The following is a 13430-nucleotide window of genomic DNA, read 5'->3' as shown; positions in this document are numbered from 1 at the left end:
TTGGGGGGGGGTCTTCTGATATTGGGGGGGGTCTCTGATATTGGGGGGGGTCTCTGATATTGGGGGGGGGTCTCTGATATTGGGGGGGGGTCTCTGATATTGGGGGGGGTCTCTGATATTGGGGGGGGGTCTCTGATATTGGGGGGGGTCTCTGATATTGGGGGGGGTCTCTGATATTGGGGGGGGTCTCTGATATTGGGCGGGGGACAGGATTGGTATTGTGCTTGGGTGCCCGCCGATGGACTTTGCATTTAACCATAGGGTCCACAACATAGGCCCATGTGTGGAAGTACCTTCAAAATCGATGCCCACATGAATCACAGCTGAGAGGTCTGGAGCATCACGGGGACCTGGAGAATCAGGCTTCCAGCCCATTAATTGGCTGTAAATGAGTTCAAATGACCCATATGCATGTTTCCGCTGGCACGGGGTGTGTAGCTCGCTACCACCCTGACCATCGGATTGGGATCGGGAACCCGACTTCCGGAAGTGGGTGGCGGATAATCCAGTCTACAATCTTTAATGGCACAGTTCTAAAGTTTGTGAAGGGACAGAGGGATCTGGGGTTCATGGACGGCACGGTAACACAGTGGTTAACACTGCTGCCTAACAGAGCCAGGGATCCAGGTTTGATTCTGAACTTGGCTCTCTCTCTCTGGAGTTTGTACATTCTCCCTGTGCCTGTGTGGGTTTCCTCCGGGTGCTCCAGTTTCCTCCCACAGTCCAAAGATGCGCAGGTTAGGTGGATTGGCCACGTTGAATTGCCCCTTAGTGTCCAAAGGTTAGGTGGGGTTACAGGGATAGTGTAGAGGTGTGGGCACCCTACCTAAGGTGTTCTTTCAGAAGGTCAGGTGCTTTTTCAGAAGGTTGGTGCAGACTCGATGAGCCAAATTATCTTCTTCTGCATTGTAGGAATTCTATGATGTTCATACATCATCGAAGGTGACAGAACATATTGGGAGAGTAGGTAGCAACGCATATTGGATCTTGGGTTTCCTAAATAGTGGTACTGAGTACAGCACAGTTATCCTGAACTTCTATAAAGGTCTGGTTAGGCCACAACTTGAATATGGCATCCACTTCTGGTCACCATACTTTAGGAAGGATGTGAGGGTCCCTTGCGAGCGTGCAGATAAAATTTACCAGAATAGTTCCAAGGATGAGGAATTTTAGCTAGAAGGTTAGCTGGTGGCTGGATTCTTCCATCCCGCCCGTCGCAAGAACGCCATGGGCAAAATCCCAACAATGGAAAAATCCATTGACCTCGGGCGGAATTCTCGGGTCGTCAGGCGAACGCGGCTGTAGAATCCCACCCTCGGTCTTTTCTCCTTGGAGCAAAAGGTGACTGAGGGAGATCTGAAAGAGGTATACAGAATAATGCCAGGCAAAAGGAAAGCTGATTCCATTGGTTGATCATGCAGGGACACAAACCTAGGCAAATTCTTGGGCAAGAATGCAAGAGGATGTGAGAAAGAACCTTTTTTTACACTCTGACCTGGAACTCGCTGCATACAAGGGCAACAGAGTGGAGATGATCATAATTTCAAAAGAAAACTGGTTAAGGACCTGAGGAAAATAAACTTGCAGGACTATGGGGAAAGAGTGGGAAGGGATGAGGGTGGGAAATGTGACTTACTGGATTGCTTTACAGAGAATCAGCTTGGCCTTTTTCTCTGCCGTAATGATTCTATGACTCTAAGATGAGTGCGTTTTAAAAAATCTTAGGTTTAAGTACGAACAATGGACAATAGTTTATAAAAATTGGTGTATTCCAGCATGTCTGTTGATCCCTTGTAGGACACAATTTTTAATCATTTCCAACATACCTGTAATTAATGCTTAAAATAACTTGAAAGAAATTGTTTTATGCAATTTAGATCATAACTCAAGCATTAAACATATCTGCAAATATAACTATATGCTCATCTGACTTTAAAAAAATGGATGTACATAGCAAATGGTTAAAAAGTATTGCACATGGCTTCTTGTTCTTTATTAAATCATGTCATCCATTCTTGTCAAATGCAATTCTTGTTTGTGAATTGGAAAAACTCAGAGGTCACTATTATGCTTTCTTAATTCCTAAATAAATTGAACTTTATTGAAAACAGCTGCCATTTGATAAAAAAATTCTTGTTATATATCTATAGTACCTCTGATGATATTCAATTGAGCTTGCTTTTGTGTGGTTAATAATAAAGAATGGAGCAGCCCCTTCATGGTAATCCTTAAAAGTCATCAGCGTTGAATGTTCTGCCAAGTGCACTTCCACTATGATACCTCCAAACTATAATATAAAAGTCAACCAAGAAGAATGATGTTGTAGCAAATTCATTCAAATAGATAATACACCATTCAAAGATGCAGCTGATACCAAGTTACGAGTCATAACAGCTTTTTCTGATGGGAGCAGAAATTACAAAGGTACATAAATTAAGGGACACAGTGGTTAGCACTGCGGCCTCACAATGCCAGGGAGCTGGGTTCAATTCCGGCCTTGCATGACTATCTGTGTGGAGTTTGCTTGTTCTCCCCATGTCTGCATGGGTTCCCTCTGGATGCTCCGGTTACCTCCCATGCCTAGGATGTGCAGGTTAGGTGGATTTGCCATGATCAATGCGTGGAGTTATGGGGATAGGGCGGGTGTGTGCTCTTTCGGAGGGTCGGTGTAGATTCGATGGGCCAAAATGGTCTCCTTCTGCACTGTAGGGACTCTATGGAAGTGACTGGCAAACAGTGGAAGATAAAATGCAATACGGACAAGGACGAGGTCATCCATTTTAAATTGTAGAAAGACATATTGTGTTAATAGGACAATATTAGAAATTGAGATATTTTATTTAAACTAATCACTAAAATCTGGAGAACAGGTCATAGATTCATAGAATTTACAGTGCAGAAGGAGGAAATTCGGCCCATCGAGTCTGCACTGGCCCTTGAAAAGAGCACTCCAATTAAGCCCACGCCTCCATCCCATCCCCGTCACCCAGTAACCCCACCTAACCTTTTGGACGCTAAGGGGCAATCCAGCTAACCTAAACATCTTTGGATTGTGTCAGGAAACCGGAGCACCGGAGGAAACCTAGGCAGACACGGGGAGAAAGTGCGAACTCCACACAGACTGTTACCAGAGGCCGGAATTGAACCCGGGACCCTGGAACTGTGAGGCAGCAGTGCTAACCACTGTGCCTCCAGACCACCCTAATAGGTATTCAAAGTGCTAATAGAATATTGAACAAAGGGAAGAAAAGTATGCTTCAGTAGGCTGGTTTGATCAGATGATTTCTGGAGTTGGTGTTCGCTTTTGGAGCCTGCACCTCAGGAAAGATATGCTGGCTTTAGAAATGGTGTGGAGATGCCGGTGTTGGACTGGGGTGAGCACAGTACGAAGTCTTACAGCACCAGGTTAAAGTCCAACAGGTTTGTTTCGATGTCACTAGCTTTCGGAGCGCTATAAATGTAATAGTTTTTGAGTAAGGGGTGGGTGGGACAAGGTGAAATGAAGATCTGTAATCTGGGGCGAAATTCTCCCCCAACGGCGGGTTGTCCGCCGACTGGCGCCAAAGCCGGCGCCAATCAGACGGGCATCGCGCCGGCCCAAAGGTGCTGAAGGCTCCGCATCTTTGGCGGCCTAGCCCCAACATTGAGGGGCTAGGCCGACGCCGGAGGGATTTCCGCCCCCGCCAGCTGGCGGAAATGGAGTTTGTTTCCCCGCCAGCTGGCGCGGAAATGCGGCGCATGCGCGGGAGCGTCAGCGGCCGCTGTCAGTTTCCCAGCGCATGCGCGGGAGCGTCAGCGGCCGCTGTCAGTTTCCCGCGCATGCGCAGTGGGGAGAGTCTCTTCTGCCTCCGCCATGGTGGAGGCCGTGGCGGAGGCGGAAGGGAAAGAGTGCCCCCACGGCACAGGCCCGCCCGCGGATCGGTGGGCCCCGATCGCGGGCCAGGCCACCGTGGGGGCACCCCCCGGGGTCAGATCGCCCCGCGCCCCCCCCCCCCCCAGGACCCCGGAGCCCGCCCACGCCGCCTGGTCCCGCCGGTAAATACCAGGTTTGATTTACGTCGGCGGGACAGGCAATTCCTGGGCGGGACTTTGGCCCATCCGGGCCGGAGAATCCAGCGGGGGGTCCCGCCAACCGGCACGGCCCGATTCCCACCCCCGCCCAATCTCCGGGAGCGGAGACTTCGGCGGGGGCGGGGGCGGGATTCACGGCGGCCAACGGCCATTCTCCGACCCGGCGGGGGGTCGGAGAATGACGCCCAAGGTGTCAGACAGGAGAAACTGAATGGCAGAAGAGTTTGGGCCCCTAAGGAATGGCGATGGGCAAGAAAAGCAACAGAGAAACAAAAGTTGCATCAAGAGGTACAGGGCTGATTCCAAGCAAAAATAAGAGAAAAACCAAAACAAGCAAAGAAATGGAAACTAAATCGAAGGACTAGGGGAATCCATTCCATTCTCTCAAGTTCCATTTTCTCTGTTGTATCTGTTCCAATGATGCAATCTTCCACACCATCATTTACTTCTTTCAATTTAGTATATGGTATTCACTATAGTCTCCTGTGTGTGGGAAACCAAATGCAGATTGGATAATCGCTTTGTGGAACACCTTGTTCAGTCTACAAATATGACCCTGAGATTCTACTAGCTTGTAATTTTAATTCTCCGCCGGGCTCTCATGCTGCAATCTCCGTCCTTGGCCTACTGCACTGTTCCAGAGAATCTCAATGAAAGCTTGAGGACAGCACCTCATCTTTTGATTAGGCACTTTTGACAGCCTACCACACCGAACAATGAGCTCAATAATTTCAGAGCACAAGTTCTGTACTCCCCCATTTTATTTCCTTTCCTTTGTATGATTAGGTTTTTCTCTTATTTTTGCTTTGAAAGACGAGTTTAAAAAAAAAAACGTTAAATAAAGAAATGAAAGAAACAAAAAAGTTAGTTTCCAACAAAATCAAGCCCACCAGCAGAAAACAAAAAAAAAGACACACAAGCACCCATCAACAATGCAAAGAATGCACGTATAGTTAAAATTCAGGTGCATCACACTCATAACTTTAACACCACAGGAATCTATTAATATAACCCAAATGATAGTCATTAGCTTCAGGGTGCTTCCATAAGAGCAATTAATTGATCGTGTCTTCAAAATGGATAACATTCATGGCAATTGGTTAGACAACTTGGGACCTCTTGTGTCGTGCTTCATATTTCATATCATTTCAAAAACATTCATACCTTATTGTCCAGATGAAGTAAAAGACAATTTTCTTGTTTTTTGAAGTAAACCTTTTGTGGTGCTGCACCGCATCCTACAATTCGAACAACTATTCTCTCAGAATTTCTGGCAGGCCAAAACGGGATGCACTAATTGAAACAAAGCAAATTATCCCATAAAACAAATAAAGAATTATGACATATTCAATGATGCTAAATTATGCATTTTATCTTCACCATTCTTTAACTTCACTTCACACTCAAAATATCAATGGGACTTCTTTCTATTAGATATTTGGACTAATGAGCAGGCAAATCAATGAAGAATTAAATGTATTTGAAAAGTTGCACTCAACTCTATTACTAAACAAACTGAAAATTGCAAAACAAGCAAATGTAATCAAGGTACCGGGTCCCTGTCTGATCCACAAATCACAGCACTATTTGTTGGAAAGATGTATTAAGATGAATTAAATATAATTAAAAAAAAATTAATTTAGAGTACCCAATTATTTTTTCCGATTAAGGGGCAATTTAGCATGGCCAATCCACCAACCCTGCACATCTCAGGGTTGTGGGGGTGAGACCCACACAGACATGGGGAGAATGTGCAAACTCTACACGGACAGTGACCTGGGACCAGGATTGAATCTGGGGAGTTAAACATAAATAATAGTAGGACAACCTTTTTTTCACAAACAAGGCTGTTGAAATAGCCAAGAATAGCTAAGAACATTTACTGTAGAGTTCTGCTTCGGTCACGGCATGCGATAATTACAAGTATGGAAACCCTTTTGGTCCATCTTAGTTCATTCGTGCAGAAGAATCCCAATATTCCCATATCACCACTTGCTTTTTAAAGGACTAAAGCTTTTTCAGCCAATTTCAAATGTTAAAATCTTGAAACATTAGGACTCAAGAAGTACATATGGTCTTGTTTGAATTGTTTTTCTCCAAGTCATCTACTTGAACTCCATTCTTCTCGCTTTCCCATCTTTCAATATTCATCTTTTTCAAGCAACTGATTTCCCTTTAAATATTCACCTTTGATTGACAAAATGTTGCTAAATTACCTGATCTGAATCAATTCCCAACCACTTTGACTCGCACTCTTCAGCTATTTCTATTCTGTGCTTTGTTCGATTGATTAGCATGTAGAACGGTGTAAAGGTAACAATCCTAGTGAGATTAAAGCTGCTGTTGTCTAGTCTCACACCGACCTGGAAAAAAAATAATCATCAAATTAAACTTTAATCGAATAATTATGCAGGAAAACATGAAATAAACTATTTAATTAATGACTGACAAGCTTACTTTCCTATATGACTTTCGGTTGTCATTTTTCCTGTTAAGGTCGCTCACTTGCACAATTCCATTTCAGTTGTGGCAAAAGTTATAAACAAACCGTAGATTTGTTTGGCATCTGTTTCAAGTTTTTAAAAAATTTCTTTTTATAAATTTAGTGTACCCAATTATATTTTTCCAATTAAAGGCCAATTTAGCGTGGCCAATCAACCTCACCAACACATCTTTGGATTGTGGGGGTGACACGCAGAGACGGGGAGAATGTGCCAACTTCACATAGACAGTGACTCGGGGCAGGGATCGAACCCGGGTCCTAGACAGTAGTGCTAACCACTACACCAAGCATCTGCTCCAAGTTTTAAATTTTTTTTTTTGAGTATCCAATTCATTTTTTCCAATTAAGGGGCAATTTAGCGTGGTCAATCCACCTAGCCTGCACATCTTTGGGTTGTGGGGGCAAAATCCACGCAAACATGGGAAGAATTTGCAAACTCCACACAGACAGTGACCCAGAGCCAGGATCGAACCTGGGACCTCGGCGCCGTGAGGCAGCAGGGCTAACTCACTGTGCCATCGTGCTGTCCTGCATCTGTTCCAAGTTGACACAAAGCTTTACTGCAGTAATATGAGAATAATACTTGATCTTTGCACACGAGCAGTGGGGGAGACCACATCTGGAGTGAGGCACAGTCAGAGTGAGTTTTAAACATGGGAATTTGAAACAGTGTGGGAATTCGGTGCAGAGCTCAAAGAGGTGCTTTTGCTTTTTCTCCTTGTTTTGTAACTTTTAAATCGTCAGAGACTGTTCTTGCCCTGCTGCAGCTTAGGCTACAAGGGAAAGAGCTGATTGGTAAGTAGTAGGTAAGGTCAGTAAGTGTTCACAACTGTCATCACTTATAGTTTGAAAATACTTTGTGGTTTATAATCTGCAAGGGCTATAATTGGTAGTAACGAGGACAAGAAAAAGGGCCATAGAGAATTGGATGCCATCAAATATCAAGCATCTTCCAAAGGTTTAACTTAAAGGCGTAAAATGTGGAAGGAGAGCTCAAAGCCTTGGTTTGCTGCTCTTACTTCATGTGTGAAGTTGAGAACATCTCCTGTGCCCGGGTCCAGCATGTGTGCAGGAGATGCCTCCAGCTGCAGCTCCTGGAATCATAGAATTTACAGTGCAGAAGGAGGTCATTCAGCCTATTGAGTCTGCAGCGGCCCTTGGAAGGAGCACCCCACTCAAGCCCACACCTCCACCCTATCCCCATAACCCAGTAATCCCACCTAATCTTTTTGGATACTAAGGGCAATTTAGCATGGCCAATCTACCTAACCTGCACATCATTGGACTGTGGGAGGAGAACCCAGAGGAAACCCATGCAGAGACGGGGAGAACGTGCAGACCCCACACAGAAAGTGACCCAAGCAGGAATAAAACCGGAGGCCCAGGCGCTGTGAAGCAATAGTTCCAACCACTATGCTACCGTGTCGCCCTTCTCCCTTGGGTGGGTGAACCACCATGGGTCCCCTGCCACCATCTGCTACATGAATATGCCGTGCTCTCGTGCCATATTAGAGGGCTTCCTGTTTTGGGGTTCAACCTGTCCATCCGTGGGTCCTGTACACAGTTAAAGTCCCCCACCTCACATGATCTGTGGGTCCTGTACACAGTTAAAGTCCCCCACCTCTCATGATAAGTCGGTGTCAACATCAGGGATTTCCGCCATGGTCTTCTTTATAAATTCCATATCGTCCCAGTTGGGAGGGTACACGCTCACCAGGACCACTGGTGCCCCGTCCAGAACACCACCAACCATGACGTACAGTCTTCCTGGGTCCGTAACCTTCCTCGTTGCAGTAAACACTGTCCTCTTATATAATAGTATGGCTACTCCCCTTGCTCTTGTCCAATAGCAGGTCTGATCCAGCCCTTCCTTAATTGCATTTGGTCCTTCTCCCTCAGGTGCGTCTCTTGGAGATACACTATGTCAGCTTTCATACCTTTCAGCTGGGCAAAGACTCTGGATCTTTTCACTGGACCGTTAAGTCCCCTGACATTCAAGGGTTTTTGGCCCCCTCCTCGTGCGGGATTAATCATACTTAACTTGTGGATGCGCCCTGCACTCTGGTGTTTCCCTTTGTTAAGGGGCCATCCAAAATGGCCGTGGTCACAGTTCTCACCATGAGGCCGGGCCCCTGTGCTTCTGGGGTCTCCCTTTGGTCAGGGTCACCCAACATGGCCTCCAACTGTGCACTCGCCATGTGGGTGAGCACCTACACGCCAGCGTTTCCCTTTGATTAGGGACCCTTCAAAGTGGCTGCTTTGCGGTGCCTTTGTGTTCCAAGTCGCCGCGTGTGGCCTCTTGTAACCAGCCTGATGCCCTTCCTACCCTTATTTCTATGTTTTCCCTATGGTTCTTTCCACCACCCCTCCACTTGCCCTCACCCCCCATCAGTTACAGTCTCTCCCCCCCCCCCCATGTCTAATTCACCTAACAGGCATGCCTTTCAAGACTTGTGGGAGGAAACCGGAGCACCCGGATGAAACCCACGAGGAGAACATGCAGACTCCACACAGACAGTGACCCACGCAGGAATTGAACCTAGGACCCTGGTGCCGTGAAGCAACAGTGCTAACCACTGTGCTACTGTGCCGCCCATAGCTGCACTGATTCTTCATAAACCCAAGCTGCAATTTTGTAATTGTGGGATGAATTTTGCATCAGCCAACAGAATGCTAATTCCCCGTCAAAGGGACATCCTCCTATTGCCAGAGTCCTATGCCAGCAAATCCACCAGAATATTTTCAGCACCAACTAAATATTGTATTTTTAAAAATTAATTATTTCGGGAGAGTAGAAAACATTGTTTAGTTTGAAAAATATATAATGTACTGGTGAAACAAAATATAAACTGGCAAAAAGACCCAAGAGCCAGGGCATTATCTCTTTAAATAATAAGATTAATATAATTCACACATTAAAAAAAATATATAAAACGCTGCTATAGGGCATCATATTCAGTACTTATATTATCTTACCTGATATTCCTTTTTTGGTCCTTTGCATTTAACAGAGCCATAACTGCCCACGGTGTCCAAAGAAAATGAATCTGACAACTGGCTGTCAGTAATCCTAAGTTGAACCTGTATTTTTAAAGTATTATTATTAAAACATATAGAATTTCATATCACTGTATTTCGAGTAATATGCTGTGCTGATATTAATTATGCCCAGCTCTACCATGTTTTGGTACATTACAGCAGTGACTTCACTTCAAAAGTTCATCATAATGCACTTCAGGCCTTCGTGCCGGTTGTTAATTTGTTGGAATGATTTTCCTAAGAGAATAAGCTCAGAAGGTATTTATTCATGTAATATGGTGTGTTTTACAAGAACCTGACTTGTGAAAATCTTGTCACCTCTGTATCAATGGACCAATGCAAAGGAAATCATAAAATCTAATCCAAATGTGAGGAGATGAAATTTAGATGATGTTTTGCAAATATGATGCATAAAGTTCATTGCAAAGTTTACAGGGGGAAAAAACTAAACAGCAAGATGATGTTCCCAGATGGGTATAGGTTAAACAGTATAAATTTTCTGATCCCCATTTCTAGCAGTGACAGGAATTTAAAAGCTTGACTGAAGTCAAAATTTTATTACATATATATTTATATATATATATTATATATATATATATATAAAATATATATATTATAAAAGGATCTTTTTTTAAAAACATTTTTCACCGCCTTTTAATCCTTCCGAAGTTATTACATTTCTTCTTTAAGTTTCCTGCTTAATGGCTTATTGGAATCAAGTGATGCCACATCCAATGCCGGAAGAGATTCAGTGATCTCAAATTAGAATGATGGTACATTAACGCTTTTACCTACTCACATCCTTATCTATTCATTTACCACTGATATTCACCTTTTGTGATCTTGTGCACTTCCCTAAATTACCCTCAACAAATTTTCTCCAACCATTGGCTAAACACATCACTTTACTCTCACTGAAAGCTCTATTTCCATCCTAGCAGGGAACATCAAGGAGACGCAAAGAACCAACTCTCAATTAATATCTGCAGAGGATGCTGCTGAAGGTAAGCAGAATGTCAGAGTACGTGGCAGTCAGAAATAGGGAAGGGAGTCAGCATCTACCTGGTAATAGGATTAAATATCAAGCAGCCACTTGGCACACTGATGACAAATCCTGCTGATTTGATGCCACAAGCCACTATAATATGATCCAAGTACTCAGTCATGTCTTTAATTTCCCAGAAGGTGTTCATGTATTCAGCAGCTAGTGGTACAGGTCATCCATGATGATTATTATTAGGGCAGCATGGTAGCACGGTGGTTAGCACAGTTGCTTCACAGCTCCAGGGTCTCAGGTTCGATTCCCAGCTTGGGTCACTGTATCACTGTGCGGAGTCTGCATGTTCTCCCTGTGTCTGCGTGGGTTTCCTCTGGGAGCTCCGGTTTCCTCCCACAGTCCAAAGACGTGCAGGTTACATAGATTTGCCATGCTAAATTGCCCTTAGTGTCCAAAAAGGTTAGGTGGGGTTACTGCACTATGTGGATAGGTTGGAAGTGTGGACTTAAATGGGGTGCTCTTTCCAAGGGCCTGTGCAGACTCGATGGGCCGAATGGCCTCCTTCTGCGCTGTAAATTCTATGATCTATAATTAGAGGAGCTCACTCCTTTTGAGAGTGTATTGTCACAAGACTTAGGGAGAGCTCAGAAACGCTCAGAGACTCGCACTTCCATAGGACAACTTGGATTTTTTAATGATAACTCATACTTCACAATTGAGCAAGAACAGATGGTGCAGTTAAGGAAGGTGCAGGACTTGAGTTCTGCTCAACTAAATGCACATGCGTACCCTGGGGGTCTAAGCCAAAAAAGATGCTTCTTGGGTCGCAGCTGAGATCACACGATGCACTAACATTTCCAAATGCACAATGCCCCGCTAAATGAAAATGGAGGAGGTTGCCTCAGCATGATGTTGCGAGCTTGCAGCCCTTTGCGATAATGTCTTCCTCCATGGAAGGAGGTGTCCAACTGCATGGAACATCAAAGCCAGCAATGACATGCGTACATGCAGTCCTTCACCAATTGCTTGCACATTCTGCCATCAAAGCATTCTACATAAAACAGCAATTATACAAATTCAGGCTGGAGGGCAGGTTTCCAGCCTGCATGGCCCAAAGTGAGTGCGCAGTCCGCTCAATTGGTGCTGGAGGATGGCATGTCCAGTGTCAAAGTAATTGGCTGTTACCCGGGAGAAAGTCAAGGCCACTCATTTAAAGGGCCACCTGACCAGCAAATGTATGCCTTCTACATTGATCTGGAGAATTCATTGGGAGGAGATAGTATCAGGCTTGGTTTAGTTAAGTGTGAATGTTTTTAATATTTTCGCAAAATGCCCATAGTCAAAGCTGTTTCCTGCCACTGATCAGAGGTGGCATTCAATTTGAGCATCAACATGTTTTCAAGATCTTAATATAGAGCAGTTCTCTAGTTGCAGCAAACAACATTTGAGGAGGGGGAATACGAGTGAAATGCACAAGATCACAATGGAGCGAGGGGAGAGGCAAGGAAGATGGGCATAAGTAGCCCTGAGGTCCAATAAAGAATATCTCCACGCCCCCTTCTGGGCTGGTCGACTAGGTATGAGCAACTAATGCCAGTTGCGAGGAGAGCTCGTCCATCAGACATGCAGCCTGGGAGGAGGTTGCAGCTGAGGTCAGCAGTGTAGGGCTTACATAGAACATAGAACAGTACAGCACAGTTCAGGCCCTTCAGCCCATGATGTTGTGCCGACCATTTATCCTAATCGAAGACCAACCTAACCTACACCCCTTCAATTTACTGCTGTCCATGTGCCTGTCTAAGAATCGCCTAAATGTCCCTAATGACCCTGACTCCACCATCTCTGCTGGCAGTGCATTCCACACACTCACCACTCTCTGTGTAAAGAACCTACCTCTGACATCTCCCCTATACCTTCCTCCAATCACCTGAAAATTATGTCCCCTCGTGACAGCCATTTCCACCCTGGGGAAAAGTCTCTGGCTATTCACTCTATCATCACCTTGTACACCTCTATCAAGTCACCTCTCTGCCTTCTTCGCTCCAGTGAGGAAAGCCCTAACTCCCTCAACCTTTCTTCATAAGACATGCCCTCCAGTCCAGGCAGCATCCTGGTAAATCTCTTCTGTACCCTCTCCAAAGCATCCACATTCTTCCTATAATGAGGCAACCAGAACTGGACACAATATTCCAAGTGTGGTCTTACTAGAGTTTTATAAAGCTGCAGCAAAACCTCGAGGCTCTTAAACTCAATCCCCCAATTAATGAAAGCCAACACACCATATGCCTTCTTAAAAACCCTATCAACCTGGGTGGCAACTTTGAGGGATCTATGTACGTGGACCCCAAGATCCCTCTGTTCTTCCACACCTCCAAGAATCCTGCCTTTAACCCTGCATTCAGCATTCAAATTCGACCTTCCAAAATGAATCACTTCACATTTATCAAGGTTGAACTCAATCTGCCACTTCTCAGCCCAGCTCTGCATCCTGTCAATGTCCTGTTGTAACCTGCAACAACACTCAACACTATCTACAACTCCACCAACCTTTGTGTCATCGGCAAACTTACTAACCCACCCTTCCACTTCCTCATCCAAGTCATTTATAAAAACCACAAAGAGCAGAGATCCCAGAACGGATCCTTGCGGGACACCACTGGTCACCGACCTCCAGGCGGACCACTCGCTGTCTTCTTTCGGCCAGCCAATTCTGTATCTAGACAGCCACATTTCCCTGTATCCCATGCCCCCATACTTTCTGAATGAGCCAACCATGGGGAACCTTATCAAATGCCTTACTGAAATCCAAAAACACCACAT

At 45.0% G+C, this 13430-nt stretch overlaps 1 protein-coding gene across 5 annotated transcripts in view; it reads right to left on the bottom strand.

The window, feature by feature from the left end:
* The window catches only part of vps13a (vacuolar protein sorting 13 homolog A), a 753359-nt gene that overhangs the window by 246392 nt on the left and 493537 nt on the right, over window positions 1-13430 (bottom strand). For all 5 annotated transcript variants that reach the window (XM_072516625.1, XM_072516626.1, XM_072516627.1 and 2 more), the window contains 4 exons: window positions 9551-9655; window positions 6288-6434; window positions 5236-5364; window positions 2154-2287 (listed from right to left, as the gene is read on the bottom strand). In XM_072516625.1, coding sequence (XP_072372726.1) covers window positions 2154-2287; window positions 5236-5364; window positions 6288-6434; window positions 9551-9655 — 515 coding nt within the window. The remainder of the gene's footprint in view (window positions 1-2153; window positions 2288-5235; window positions 5365-6287; window positions 6435-9550; window positions 9656-13430) is intronic.

This window comes from Scyliorhinus torazame, chromosome 9 (assembly GCF_047496885.1).
Source record: "Scyliorhinus torazame isolate Kashiwa2021f chromosome 9, sScyTor2.1, whole genome shotgun sequence".
Lineage (NCBI taxonomy): Eukaryota > Metazoa > Chordata > Chondrichthyes > Carcharhiniformes > Scyliorhinidae > Scyliorhinus > Scyliorhinus torazame.
This window is presented reverse-complemented; position numbering and strand designations above follow the sequence as displayed.